General features: G+C 41.9%; 2 protein-coding genes across 15 annotated transcripts in view; one reads left to right on the forward strand and one right to left on the reverse strand.

The window, feature by feature from the left end:
- Positions 1-358: 358 nt before the first annotated feature.
- SETD6 (SET domain containing 6, protein lysine methyltransferase) lies at positions 359-4,468 on the forward strand. 6 transcript variants are annotated; one of them, XM_044931948.2, is made up of 9 exons: positions 359-488; positions 714-806; positions 887-1,031; positions 1,105-1,246; positions 1,518-1,577; positions 1,698-1,818; positions 2,862-3,042; positions 3,157-3,299; positions 3,458-4,468. In XM_044931948.2, the coding sequence occupies exons 1-9, from the start codon at positions 462-464 to the stop codon at positions 3,761-3,763; spliced, it is 1,218 nt and encodes a 405-aa protein (XP_044787883.1). In that variant the 5' UTR covers positions 359-461; the 3' UTR covers positions 3,764-4,468. The 6 variants fall into 6 exon arrangements, with proteins under 6 accessions (XP_044787883.1, XP_006052534.1, XP_025124555.1 ...); XM_006052472.4 differs by having other exon boundaries at positions 360-488; positions 1,383-1,577; XM_025268770.3 differs by lacking the exon at positions 1,698-1,818 and having other exon boundaries at positions 447-488; positions 668-806; positions 1,383-1,577.
- A 1,002-nt stretch (positions 4,469-5,470) lies between these two features.
- The window catches only part of CNOT1 (CCR4-NOT transcription complex subunit 1), an 85,430-nt gene continuing 75,871 nt past the window's right edge, over positions 5,471-15,029 (reverse strand). For 8 of the 9 annotated variants that reach the window (XM_025268768.3, XM_025268767.3, XM_006052469.4 and 5 more), the window contains 9 exons: positions 14,685-14,848; positions 14,376-14,493; positions 13,155-13,256; positions 11,072-11,245; positions 10,082-10,231; positions 9,195-9,375; positions 7,468-7,600; positions 6,002-6,136; positions 5,471-5,825 (listed from right to left, as the gene is read on the reverse strand). In XM_025268768.3, coding sequence (XP_025124553.1) covers positions 5,747-5,825; positions 6,002-6,136; positions 7,468-7,600; positions 9,195-9,375; positions 10,082-10,231; positions 11,072-11,245; positions 13,155-13,256; positions 14,376-14,493; positions 14,685-14,848 — 1,236 coding nt within the window. In that variant the 3' untranslated portion in view covers positions 5,471-5,746. Of the gene's footprint in view, positions 5,826-6,001; positions 6,137-7,466; positions 7,601-7,896; positions 7,987-9,194; positions 9,376-10,081; positions 10,232-11,071; positions 11,246-13,154; positions 13,257-14,375; positions 14,494-14,684; positions 14,849-15,029 lie in introns of those variants that run through there. The other variant, XR_003104549.3, reaches the window with a different exon arrangement.

Genomic DNA, 15,029 nt, shown 5'->3' on the forward strand with positions numbered 1-15,029 from the left:
TGAGTCGGTGATGCTATCCAACCATCTCATCCTCTGTCGTCCCCTTCTCCTCCCGCCTTCAATCTTTCCCAGCATCAGGGTCTTTTCCAATGAGTCAGTTCTTCGCATCAGGTGGCCAAAGTATTGGAGTTTCAGCTTCAGCATCAGTCCTTCCAATGAATATTCAGGAATGATTTCCTTTAGGATGGACTGGTTGGATCTCCTTGCAGTCCAAGGGACTCTCAAGAGTCTTCTCCAGCACCACAGTTCAAAAGCTGCTGCTGCTGCTGCTGCTGTGTCGCCTCAGTCGTGTCCGACTCTGTGCTGAGTGCAAATGCCTGCTTGTCTTCCGAGCGAAGGCGAAATGAAAGTCACGTTGTCCGGGGCGGGAACATAGGCCCCGCCCTCGAAAGCCCGGCCCCCCGGACGCCGGAAGCGCCGGTGCGGGTCTACAGACGCTTGAGGCTCCGCGCCCTCGGACCATGGCGACCCAGGCGAAGCGCCGGCGGGTAAGTTACGGCGGGCGGCGCGGGTGCACCCCTCTCCACCGCGCCACGCCACTCTCCCGCCCGCGGCGCCTCCGGCGCGCCGCTCCGCGCCCTGCCGCGGGTCATCCGCCGCTCTTCGCGTCCCCTCCCCAACCTCGGGCCTTCCTCCGCGCGCGCGCCCCCGTCTTCTCCGCCCCCAGCGAGCTCTCCCGGGCGGGGCCGCGCCACTGCGCTTGCCTGTCTTAGGTGGCCGGGCCTGCGGGCAGCGACGACGACCCGGCCCCGGTGGCCAGCTTCCTGAGCTGGTGCCAGCGGGTGGGACTGGAGCTGAGTCCCAAGGTGAGAGGGGGACTGGGGGAGGTGGGTGCAGCGGGGGAGCGGGCGCGGGCCAGCTCTGAGGGGCCATTCTCTCTGCTCAGGTGGCGGTGAGCCGGCAGGGCACGGTGGCCGGCTACGGCATGGTGGCCCGGGAGAGCGTGCAGCCCGGGGAACTGCTGTTCGCGGTGCCGCGGGCCGCGCTCCTGTCGCAGCACACCTGCTCCATCAGCGGCGTGCTGGAACGAGGTGGGCACGCCGACAGGGGTGGAGAGACGCCGAGTTGGGCCCACGGGGTCCCTAATCTCCGTGTCTCCCCCAGAGCGAGGCGCGCTGCAGAGCCAGTCGGGCTGGGTGCCGCTGCTGCTGGCGCTACTCCACGAGATGCAGGCCCCGGCCTCGCCCTGGAGCCCCTACTTTGCGCTCTGGCCCGAGCTGGGCCGCTTGCAGCACCCCATGTTCTGGTGAGAGCTGTAGGAGGGGCTGGGGAGCGCCAACACCGTACGCAGCCTGGCTCGAACCGCTTGCCCTTGGGACACGGGTGCCAAGCGCTAGTCTCGGTAGATTGGGTGAAGAACCCGGGTGGGGGTGTCACTGCAGGCCAGAGGAGGAGCGCCGGCGATTGCTGCAGGGCACAGGCGTACCCGAGGCCGTGGAGAAGGATTTGGCCAACATCCGCAGCGAGTATTATTCCATTGTGCTGCCCTTCATGGACGCCCACCCCGATCTTTTCAGCCCCAGGGTCCGATCTCTGGAACTCTACCGCCAGCTCGTGGCTCTTGTGATGGCCTACAGGTCAGTGAGTAGAGCCTTGCACAGGACTCTCTTCTTTAGAACTCTGTTGAGTGACCAGAAGGGAAAGAACAGTGAGCTCCACCCCAACACTGGGCTTTAGCCAAGTTCTCTCTGTGGCAGCTTTCAGGAACCACTGGAGGAAGAGGAGGATGAAAAGGAGCCAAACTCCCCTTTGATGGTGCCTGCTGCAGACATACTAAACCATTTAGCCAATCACAATGCCAATCTAGAATACTCTCCAGTGAGTGGATCCCTCCCAGTTCTTGTTTCTGTGCCTTGATGCTTGGGCATTTGAATTGAACCAATGTCTTCTTCATGCTGGCCTGGCAGTTGAGCCAAATGGGCTCAGTTCTCCTCATACTAGAAATCAGTAGGTGAAATTAGTTCCTCTGCTGTGTACTTTGCTTGCATATTACAGTGAAGTTCTTTGAACACAAATTAAAGCCCTCAAAGAAAGTTGGGGTTATCCTCTGCTAAACCTGTGCCATCGTTGTTTTGGTGCTTTAGGTCTGTTCTGTGCAGTGCCAGTGAGCTGAGATTGTGTCAGGGCCCTGGGGACAACAATCTGGAACAGCCATATAGCATCAGTACTTTTCAGAAGAGGGGATGTTCCTAAGAAAGGGTTTAAGATGATAACCAGGACTGTGTTTATATCTGTTCTATTTGCTAAGTGGAAAGTTGCAAGAAAAGATGTAAGTTTATGGAGTTAAAAATTAGGAAATGGCTTTTATTTTTAAAACCTTGTCTCCATTTGCTGTTCCTAGTTTGATCTGGGTTGAGTTTTTTGTTGGCTTTTTTTGCAGAGCTGTGCATATCTTAAGTTACCCAACCAGGGATTGAGTCCTAACCTCTGAACCACCAGTGAATTTCCTTTGATCTGGGTTTTTTTTGGCTGCACTGTGAGGCACATGGGATCTTAGTTCCCCAAGCAGGGATGGAACCCACACCTCGCTGCAGTGGAAGCTTGGAGTCCTAACCACCAAGACCACCAGGAGGTCCTCCTTAATTCATTTTTTAAAGCTAGCAACTTTTTGAAGTGCTTGAGATGACTGAGCAGAAGTTTCACCTACTAAAGCATTGGGTTGTTTAGACTTTTGTAAGCCTCATTTGTTTTATTCTACACACAGGATCTTAACTAAAAGTACAATGTTGGTAGGTATAGCATCAGCCTCATTGCTGAACTATACCTGTTGGAGGGAACTATACTTTCCTAGGAGTGAAGTTATCTTCTTAGGGGTGGCCTGTAAAGAGCTTGACCCCAGCTTCTGAACCCTTCCACCCCAGACTTGTCTTCGGATGGTGGCCATTCAGCCCATTCCTAAAGGCCATGAGATCTTCAACACTTACGGGCAAATGGCTAACTGGCAACTGATTCACATGTATGGTTTTGCTGAACCGTATCCCGACAATACGAATGACACAGCTGACATTCAGATGGTGACTGTTCGTGAAGCCGCGTTACAGGGTGAGTGGTTAACTCAGACACCAGTGTGTGCCTATCCTGCCCCTTTTTTGTGGACTAAGGAGAAATGAGGTTTTGGGTTTACCAAGACTTTCACACCAGTACTTCTATCTATAGGGACAAAAGTTGAAGCTGAAAGGCTCCTACTCTATGAACGCTGGGATTTCTTATGCAAATTGGAGATGGTAGGGGAAGAGGGAGCCTTTGTGATTGGGCGTGAAGAGGTACTGACTGAAGAGGAACTGGCCACTACACTCAAGGTACATGCTCAAAATGAGTATTTAGAGCTAGATGAGAGGAAAGGTGGCCTGGACAGAGTACACTTAAATGCTGCCAGGATAGGCCAGCTTCTCTGAATCAGTTTCAGAAACATGCAAGTATTACATCCTACTTTAAAGGGCCCCATGGTTGCTTCTAGGTACTGTGCATGCCTGCTGAGGAGTTCAGAGAGTTTAAAGACCAGAATGGATGGGAAGATGATAAAAGCGAAGATGACAGCCTAACAATCACAGATATCCCCAAACTCAAAGCATCATGGAGACAGCTTCTTCGGGACAGTGTTTTGTTGACCCTGCAAACCTATGCCACAGACTTAAAAACTGAGCAAGATTTACTCAGCAATAAGGAGGTCTATGCAGCACTTAGCTGGAGGGAACAGCAAGCCTTACAGGTGCGTTATGGTCAGAAGATGATTCTACACCGGGTGTTGGAGCAGACACGTTAGCAGGCTCCCTTGTTTCTGAAGGAGTATCCCGAAGAGGAACTTCATGCTAAGCTAGTATGCATTGATGCTTGGAAAGAAGTAAAATTTGGATTTTTTGCTTTGTGTTTTGTACTAATACCAAAAGGAAAAGTAGCGAATTAACAAAATAGGATGAACGCCAAGGTAAGAGTGACATGCTGAAGGATTGGGAGCAGTAGACTTGTGAACTGCTGCTGTTACTAACACTGATGAACTTTATAGCTGTTTTGTTATCGAGTTTGAACCAAAGCAGAAATGTGATAGTGATACATTTTGTTGTAGTCTCGACTGAGCAGCAACACTTTCACTTTTCACTTTCATGCATTGGAGAAGGAAATGGCAACCCACTCCAGTGTTCTTGCCTGGAGAGTCCCAGGGACGGCAGAGCCTGGTGGGCTGCAGTCTATGGGGTTGCACAGAGTCGGACACAGCTGAAGTGACTTAGCAGCAGCATTTAATAACATGGAGTTTGAAAGTAGACCTGGTAGGTCTATCTTGAGCAACCACTTTCCCTTTTTTAAAAAACTGTTCCTGTTGGAGGATTTAGTAAGCTATGTTACTGGAACTCTGAGCAGTTATTTTAATTCCTTAGCAGCCTAAGATACCAGTGACATGCAAGCCCCCATGTAAGATTTCTATGTATCTTGTATATATTTCAAGTGGGATAAATATAAAATATGTACCTACTCCTATTCCTTTTCTTTTAAAAATTGTATCAAAACGCCACGAGGGTCTATTTTTTTAAACTGGCATTTTGAATTTAACCACAGAAACCTGGTGCAGTGAACTTTTAGAAAGGAAAAGGAAAACACTACACAGAAATCACTTCCTTGTTTAAAGATGCTACATTGGTAGTGGAAAAACCTAGCATTCAGCAAAAGTTGGTGTTCCCCAATGGGAAGGCTGGGTGGTCCACTTTCTTCCTCACCACCAGCACTGGCTGCTACTGAGAAAGGCACAGTGGACTCGTGTGTGTCATAACTTTAATGTTTGACTACAGTATGCATACACATATAAGAAGTAGGGAGGCTAAAGTCCAGGAACTAGAAAGGCTACAAAATACAACACATGGACCAATACACTTACAAAACATTCAAAATCCTTACAAAAGGGGCTGTATTGGTCCTTTTGACTTTGTTGTTAAAACTCAGCCTGTATGGCCATTCATTGGGATAATGGGGAAGGGCAATTCATACTATTTGGCTCCTTTCTGCACAATTTAATGAGAGATGGGGGAGCTTTAGGCCTGGTTTGGCTTCCCTTTATAAAAAGTGTCTCACAGGGCCCAAGGGGGTGTGTTCTCCAGCAGCAAAGAGAAAATGATGCTCTCCAAGCAGCAAGCTGTAGATGTGGGGAAGAGGTAAAATAAAAAACCCATGGGATCTCAAATGTGAACTCTGCACATGTTCCTAGCATACCAGATTCTACACATCCACATTTTTAAAAAACAACCTGGTGATTTTCAAGGTCCCTGTCCATATTTTTTTTTTAAAGTTACACAATATTTAAACTGGCTTTCTTGCTATTCTTTGGGACACCTGGAATGTCAGAAGACATGGCGCTATGCCCCGTCCCCACCCCACCCCACCCCCAGACAAGTGCATGGCATCAGCAGCTCCTTCCATTATAAATTGGGCAGGTACCAGTTTACCTACTTGCCTTGAACACATTTTGCACAAACCCAAGAAGTTTCAGACAAAGGTTTTCTCTTTCATATATTTACACAAGTTCAAAATGATATTCACAGCATATTCTAAATTTTGGCCAAGAGTCAAAAAAATGCATTTAAACTTTGGAACATGTCCACATAGACAGGTAGCTGACCCAAACAGTAATTGGGGCAGATACCCAAGAACCAAAGGGCCGGGAAAGTCAGGAAGAGCTGAAAGGATCTTCAGCCAGTTTATGAACTTGGTACAGTGGGACCTCCAGGCAGACACATTGACAACAGAGATGTGGTTCCATCTAACTGGCACCTGTCCCTTCCATTACTTGCTGAGCCTGCTTTTGTCCCATGCAGCACTGTGCGACGGACTGGAATAACCTGAAGAATGAAGACAAGTACAAGCTGGTGAGAAAAATTCAGGCCTGACCAAACCTTGTGTCTTACTAATTTTGGCTACTACTCCCTTCTTAATCACCCACGCAAGCTGAAGCCGTCAAATGATTATTTCTCCTGTCTTAAGACTGAAACAATGAAAAGAATTACTTTTGACTCACTTTTCAATTTCTGGGGCACAGTGTACAAATTCATGGTTCCAGAATTTAAATGCTGGATTTTTAATCAGCTCAATGAAGGTAATAAGAAGACCCCAAGGATGTGGCCTATTTACAATCAACCGTTCCAAAAGAACCCTGGAGAATGGAAGAAAAAGTTGATCAATGCACAGGAAAACACCAGATCCATTAGCTTTAGAAAAGGAAGGTGGATATACAGAAGTTAGCATAAATAGATCCTAGAATTACATAAAGTAGGTTTGAACCCCACCTCTTCCCATTACTGAGCCTAGAAAACTAAGGTAATAGATAATAGATTACATGGCACAGAGAAGATAATCACTTAAAGAATAAATACTCAAATAGGAAGGAAGAATTTTAATGCTACTAGTACACATGTAAACTGGGGGGGATGATTCTTCTGAATGGCAGTCAGTATTGGCTTAAATATTCACATCCTTTGACCTAACCAACTGTACTTCTAAATTTATCCTAAAGACGTAATAAAGCACAGCAACAAAGACATGAGTACAAGGATGTTCACTGACGCTTTATATGTAATCACAAAAGGGACTTTTATCATCTAAACATCTAATAATAAAATACTAATTCATTTTTAGTATATAAAACTAAGGAGTATTAATACCTAGAAGCTCATAATATGTGAAGGGGCAAGTTTAAGAAGTCTGGTCCAGTTCTTTAAGTTTGTCTGTATATCTCTCACTAGGATGTACCCATTTCCTAATTTGCAAATGCTGTGTATAGTCCAAGCAATCTGTAATAGATTCCTAACTATTGTTAGTAAAACACAAGTATGATCCTGTTATTTCTCCTGCTTAAAACCTTACTACCTACAGGTAATGAAGACAAGTTTAAGCTCTTTAACCTGACCTTTGAAAGGCCTGATGCTTCAGGACTCAGGTTAAATATGCTGACAACACCACTTGAGAAAAATCCCTCATCTATAACAATACCGGCACCTTGTGTTGACAACTACTTTTTGGTTTCAACAATGATTAGTAATTCTGTTTGTGTGTGTGGTTGTTTTTTTTTTTTTTTTTGGTGCCCATCAGACTAATTTTCAGGAGGGCAGGAACCAAGTCCTTTTGTTCACAACTATTTATCACATGGGCTTCCAAGGTGGTTCAACAGTAAAGAATCTGCCTGCCTGTGCAGATGCAAGAGATGTGGGTTCCATTCTTGGGTTGGGAAGATCTCCTGGAGAAGGAAAGGCTATCCATTCCAGTATTCTTGTCTGGATAAGCCCAGTACTTGTCCAGTGTTCTTGTCTGGACAAAGCAGCCTGGTGGGCTACAGTCCATAGGGTCTCAAAGAATCAGACACGCCTGAACACACATGCATTTAACACAGATACTCAGTGAACACGGAATGCTTAGGAAAAACACTCAGAATTAATAAAAGGGAAGAGGTTCCATTTAGAAACTCCGAAAAACAGACTTCTGTCTTACCTTGTGATCTGTTCTTGAATAGCTTCAGTGTTGGCCTCTGCAAAAAGGTACAGCATGGTGCAGCTGAAGTAGTGAGTGTGGCTATTTGGGTACCGCAGCTGATTTGCAATTGCATTCAAGAAGAGATACCGACCTAGAAATTAAGACAGCTTAGCGAGAATTCGTTCTTCAAAGGCTGAATCATTCTGACTGGCTAGGGTTTGGATTTCTGAAAAAGGCTGTCATGTTATCCTTTGTTTCAACCAGTGGGACTTGGACCCCCCAAAGAGTTTTCATTTCTGTGGGTTTTACTTCACTATTTTCCACATTAAAAATTTTTTTAGTTGAAAACTATTTTTGAGAACTATTGCATATTAATATAACATGTAAATAAAAAATTTAAGTATTTCCCCCCAAAAAACATTATTATATAGAGTGTCAGTGTTTTACATTCTGTTGGCTTCTCATTTCTGCCCTTTTGTTCAGTCTGTTCCAGTATGCTATTTCATTCATGTAGCCTCTGGAAACCTTCACTGTACACTAGTAACAAAATGAGTGGAAAAAAGCAAATGTTTCATTATGAAAATAGTTTTGACCTCACAGTCCCTCTATAAGGGGTTTACTTTGGGGATAACCCACCAAGGGTTCCCAGTCTCTACTCTGAAACTAGCATCATCTTAACTGGATTTGGTTGTCTCTGTCTGCTTGGTATTACTCACAGTGAGCTTCAATACTGCCTTGGAGACTACCCTCTTTTTTTGCTGTTGGGTTCTGGATGCAGTGGTATTCACCTGTGTTAAATCTTGATTTTTAAGCTGTCTCAGACCTGCCCCCGCCTCCCCCCGCCACAAATATGCAAGTAGTATATACTTAAACTAGGAGAAGGCAGTGGCACCCCACTCCAGTACTCTTGCCTGGAAAATTCCATGGACGGAGAAGCCTAGCAGGCTACAGTCCATGAGGTCACTAAGAGTTGGACACGACTGAGCGACTTCACTTTCACTTTTCACTTTCATGCATTGGAGAAAGAAATGGCAACCCACTCCAGTGTTCTTGCCTGGAGAATCCCAGGGACGGGGGAGCCTGGTGGGCTGCCGTCTATGGGGTCACACAGAGTCAGACCCGACTGACGCGACTTAGCAGTAGCAGCAACATATACTTAAAATTAGCCTCTCAAGGATCCATAGCGGAAAAAGCCACGACAAGCAGGACTGTATAGTTGGTCACCACCTACTTGGGTCTCTATTACAATGAATACAGACCAAAAGATGTAGTTTAAGCAAGCGAGATAACCTACACCAGAAATTATAATGTGAACATTTTGCAAAGCAGGTAGGGGGAGTCCTATTCATTAATCTTTCTTTACACATGGAATATGTAACATACTGCCTGGCAAAGAGGCACCAATAATGCTGGAATAAAGAGCAGGCTAGCAAAACAAGTGAGCCTATCTTTAGAGAGGCTAGTAAAAAGAATGTTTATTTTTACACTAAAAGAAAAAAACAAACAATACACTCATATATACTGAAATATTAACTGATGTGCTAAGGATTCTGGATGGTTTTTTACCCTCTTTACGCTTTTCTGTGTTTTCTGCATTGAGCAGATACTACTGAATTAAAATAATCAGCCAGACCTATCATCATATTGACAGAACATTCTCTGTTGTGGCTTAAAGTATTTTTAGGACCAGACTATGACCAAATACACAGAACACTTGACTCTGAGAACTGGCTGGCTCCACTCACCTTCAGTGTCCAAATCCACAGCCAGGTTCTGGAAGATGTCCATGTGAGCTGAATGCGTGATGGTGCTCATTGAAGGTGTGCTGCCCTTGTTGTGGATGTGTGCAATGGCCTGAGTCCCTACATAGAGCACCAGTGCATTAATGAGCTGGAGGTTGTAGCGATTACCAGGCTCATTGGATACCTAAGTGAACAAAACAGAAAGCTCCTGACTTACTCGCACCGATAGTGATTTAAGCATTGACTTAGGCACCGATAGTTCTAAGAATCCTTTTTATGGCTTTCAGAGAAAAGCTGAACTGCTCCCAATATTCTCTGTGACTTAAATTTTAGAAATTTGCTTTGATTTTGTATGGTTATGTAACAAATACACAGATGCTGAAGGGTAGTGTGTCAATAAAAGAGGTATGATTTCCCTTGGGAAACCAAAGCTTTAACAGTTACCAGCACAAAAATAAAGTTTATAAAGTCAAAATATGCATTATCTCACTGATTTAAAAAAAAAAATTGAAGAGGGAAAAAGATGTGTTTCTTGGTATGGGAAGACCGGAAAAATAATATAGCCTCAATCATTCTCTATACAGCAAACTGAATCAGAATCCAATTTAGAAGAGTCTTATTAGAGTATGCGAGCCATTATCAGCAATCTATTCTTACAGAAAACCAGTCCATTCCCTGGCTGCCTCTTCCAAGATTATGCTATAGATGTATAGGATGAATATATGTATTTATGCTAAAATGTATAATATAATCTCATCTAACCATTAAAAATGACAATGTGCTTTAAAACCTTTAAAGCAGGTTGAAATGAGACCATGCACAGGACTAACTATGCATATAAAGTATTTTCTATAAAGACACAACCAAGAGTTTCAGTCAAACCAATTAACCTGTAGGTTGCTGCGCAGATCAGATAGGAAAGTGACGGGTGATCGAGTTTTAAGATAGGAATCCAAATCCTTTTTGAATTGAGGTGGCATCACTCCAGTAAAATTGGTGAGAATCCGGGGAGCGATGTTAATTTCACTCAACATATCCACCTGCCGCACACAAATACAAGAATCACAATCAGAAGCATTTGTAGGGCCTATTTTAATAGCAAACTGTCTCTATATTAGAAAGTTGTTTACATAAAATTTTGTCTTGAAGAGTACTCAATCGTTTAAAAACATTTTACTGAAATACAGCAATTTATAATGTGTTAATTTCTGCTGCACAGCAAAATGTTATTAATTAGAAGAAACAGATTACTCAAAGGTACCTATATACAACATGATAGTCATTTCTCATTCTATACTATTTTATCCTTCTTAAGGCACAATAGGTATCTTGTAGAAGTCTAGTTTAAAATACAGAATGAGATTCTTTGCTCACCAAGAGCCCTACTCTTTGAAAAGATATCCCAGCAAAGTAAGACATCATATTCTCTACTTTAATAAAAATTACAGTAGCCATGTAAGGGGTGGTATGATCTTAAAACAGTCCCTTCTCACTTTTATTTTGACAGTTTAAACAAAATGCAAGTACACACCTATGAAATATGGCATTACTAATGTCTATTCTGCAATGCTGTGCCACTAGGGCCACCCAACAAATAACTGGCCCAATACTTAGGTTGAGGTTCTGTAAATACTGCTAAATTTAATATCAAAACTGAAAACAGCAACTAGACAAATACTGTGAACCAATATCCAGAAGCAGTCAGTCTCATACTTTATCAGGTTTAATAACATAACTGCTTCCCCGCAAAGAGCAACGTTATCTAACAGGTAACTTGTAGGTATATGTGTGCTGGGGGCAGCATATACCTCTCTTAGCAGAGAAAGGACTAAAATACTAACATACAACTTTCTTTTCCTTAAAACTATTTAGAACTTTACCTTCAGATTAGGAGTGAATGGGTCTGGGAGCCTCATGTTTCTTGGGAAGGCACTCAGGATCAGATTTCTTAGCTGGATACAATTAGGTGGGATCACGTCACAAAATCCATAATGATAATCACAAAGGAACTCGGGAAAATCATGCAAAAGAACCAGCAGCACCCTTAAAGTGCCCTATTTTTCAAAAACAAGAAAAACATTGGTTGTTTCCACATTAAGAAAACAAGAGTAACATTTTTACTATTATAAATTTAACTGAAGGGGGGAAAAAAGGCAAAACTAGGTACCCAGAGTTTAAAGAAAATACAACTTACCAAAACCCAAACAAAAAAGAAATCTGAATAGCCCTTTATAATAAAGAAGTTTTATTTGTTAAAACTCTTTCCTCAAAGAGGAAGAGGCTTTACTTTGGCTGGCTTTACTGCCAAATCCTTACAAATATTTAAGGAAAAATTAACACTATTCACAATCTTAATACAAAAAGATTATTTTCCAACCCCTTCAATAAAAGTAGCATAACTTTGATCCCAAAATGACATGAAAACTAAAAACAAAAAAAAAAATCCTAAATAGTAGAAATGGAAATCAGTGATATATCACAACCAAATGATCCACAAATGAATGCAATGGCAATTTAAGAATCTGAAAATTAATGGACTAATAACATTGACAAAAAACACATGACTCTGAGTTCAAGAAAGCATCCAATAAAATTCAATACTCATTTTAATGATTTTTAAAACTATCAGCAAATTATGATTAAAAGGGCATTTCCTTAACCAGAAAATGGTACCTACAAAACTACAGATTTATAAAAACATTATACAATTTCACAAAAACATCAATATCTGGAACATAAGTCTAAGGGAAGTAAAATTAAAGACCTAACAACTAAATGGAGATACACATGGGTTGAAAGGTTCGATATTAAGGCATCTATTTTCTCCAAGTTGATCTACATATTCAGTGAAATCTCGATCTAAATCCCAGAAAGTTTCATAAGTAAAGCTAATTGCAAAGTTTTATGGAACTGCAAATGATACAGAATAGCCAAAATAGTGTTACAAGAGAGCAAAGTTGAACATTTTGCTCTACCTGAGTACTCTACCTTTACAGTAAGTCTTACCATCAAGACCTTTTGATACTGGGCTAAGAGGAGATCAACAGGTAAACTAGAGAGATGCCCATACACAGTCAACTAGATCATACAGGTACTAAACCAACTGAACAAGAAATGAAGAACTTTAAAACTGTTGGTGAAAAGCCTTACATACCTATTAAGCTGGAGGGTATAAGGAAGGGGAGGAAATGACCTTCATCATTCACAAAATTAAGTTTGCTTTCTGAATGTAAATGTAAAAGCCAGAATTAATGGTTTTTTGAGTAGGGGGCAGGCACGTGCAGAACAGAATGAATTTAAGATTGGCAAATATTTCTTACCCAAGACACAAAAAGCAACGTACAATAAAAGAAGAAAACTGGTCAGTTTGACTACACTGAATTTAAAGCATCTACCCCTCAAAAAACACATTACTTTTAAGGGAGTGAAAATGCAAGCTACAGGAATAGGAGATGTCTGAATATACATCATCAAACGGCTTACATCCAGAATACATAAGAATCCTTGTTAAAAAAGAAGAAAAACCCAGATAATCCCAAAGGGATATGAGCACAAGGCTGAAAGAGGTATATCATCAAAGGCAGATACCCAACTGGCCAATCTACACACAAAAATCTTATTAAGAAATCAAGGAAATGCAAATTAAATCCACAATGAGATCCTTCTGCACAACTGCCAAAATGACTAAAATGAAAAACAGACAATTTCAAGTATGTTAAATATGGGGACAAACAGTCTAATGCAATTCTGGAAGAGTTAACTGGTGCACACATTGATATATGAACATCAAGCACTGGTTATACAAATTATGTTCAGTTTTTGCACTTTTCTGAATATGTGTTATACTTTAAAAGCTTAATAAAACCAACATTAGGCCTCATATACTGCCAGTTGAAGTATTTTTCAAGTGTTTTAAACTGCTAGGTTTTAATTATTCTGATTTTACAATTTCAAATTAATTACCTTGTAGAGGATTTGCATAGGTTTGGTGAGTTCCACATTTCTAAGGAAAGGCGCTAAATATTTGAATAAATCAATCAGTAACTGTGCATACATAGGCCATCCCTGAAAGAAACATATGGGTCATAATTACACTCAGCTGCTGTCCCGCCACCAAAAAGGTTGCCCAAGCAGCTACGCTGTGACTATTATTTTCTTCATAAACCTCTCTTAAAGACTGACTGGCACAAAAAAGGAGTAAGCAAAATAATGCAGATAATGGGAAATGATATTTGAAACAAACTGGCTCCAGAAATTCCAGGATATTTAGGTCCTTCTGCCTGCACCAAATATGGTAAGGGTGTTTCAGATAGAACACAAAACACCTAGCCAACTAAGAAACTCACATCTGTTAATTTCTTCAAGTCCTGGATCTCAACTATTTATTTTTCCCACGTTCAATTCCTCAACTCTTAGCAAATAACCTCATCCAATTTACAACATGAATCCTTTATTTTCACCCAAATTTGGCCTGCTTACCATATTCCAATTATACCAATTATGTGCACTTTGGATAGATTTTATTCAGTATTGTTCTTCCTCCTGGAATGCACTTATTCACCGAATACCAAATCCATTTAAGGATTATTTCACTTTTTTTTTTTTTTAACCAAACACATAGTAGTCACATTTGTCTTCTGATCTGAAGGGTCAATCAAAGGTACTTCCTTAGACTCATCTGCCACTTAATTGCAAGATGAGAGAGAGATGTTCTCATAACTGTGTTTATTCACAATTATACTAAAAACTCTTATCTCAAATTTTATCTTAATTCTTCAAATACAGTAGAGACCAGTGGTCTTCAACCCTGAATGTATGAGTCTTTAGTATTTAGAGTGAGAACTTGTAAAAGTGGCAGGTTCCTGAGTTCCATTACTCAAGAGTTTTATATAACTGTCTACAGAGGTGCTTTAGGGTCTCAACATTTTTTGGAAAATGCCTTACAAGGCTGACGTAAGGTGACTCATGACAACTTGGAGAAGCCATATGCTAATCATTGAGGAATGGCTTTCAGGCAGAGGCGGTCAAGTACCTGTTATGCCTCTCCCCATGACCTGACTCTACATTAAATGTAAGGACTCCCAACTAAGCCTGAAAGAAGTACAGTGACCACTGAATGACTAAGAGTGCTAGTAAGTCCCAGGTAGTCAGTCTTCATCTGTAGGAGATAAACTGCAGCCACACCTTCTGCTGTGGTGTGTGTGCCAGCATTCTTGCAATAAATATCCGATGGGAGATCAGTTCAAGCCAAGCATACACAAAGCCAGGAGCTTTGGTAGGCCTCAAAATGTGGAATGTGTTGCTGAAAGAAGAAAACCTTAGTCAGAAGCACAGTCCAACTTAAAGTTTAAAAAAAAAAAAAAAAAAGACTATAAGTAGACAATATGCAAGCTGCATTGTAAATCAACATGCTTCTAACCCACAGAGTTCTTCTCAAATTTTATGACACTAAAACAGCAATCCTTAACATTATTATTTTCAATAATAACTCACCAGAAAGCTGTAAGTGTCTGGAAATTAATGGTTTCCAACACATGCTCAGGTGCATTGAGTTCCAAGAGCAGCATGATAAAAATTCGGTGGTAGGGAAGTTGCTGAAATTCACTTTGCCGAACATCATGATCCTGTAGGAGAACTCCCACTACTATACCGAGGACCTATAGAGCACATAGATTATACAGCATGTAAATCATGAAGACAGTTCATTTACCACTCTCTAGTCATGCTTCATACCTACCTTTCATTCTTATGCCTCACATGGAAGTAAATATAAAATTATATACTGGAAGCCAAAGGGACCACACGTTGGTTTGATCTGCCCTGTACTTTTATATGTTT

This window comes from Bubalus bubalis, chromosome 18, assembly GCF_019923935.1.
Source record: "Bubalus bubalis isolate 160015118507 breed Murrah chromosome 18, NDDB_SH_1, whole genome shotgun sequence".
Classification (NCBI taxonomy): Eukaryota; Metazoa; Chordata; class Mammalia; order Artiodactyla; family Bovidae; genus Bubalus; species Bubalus bubalis.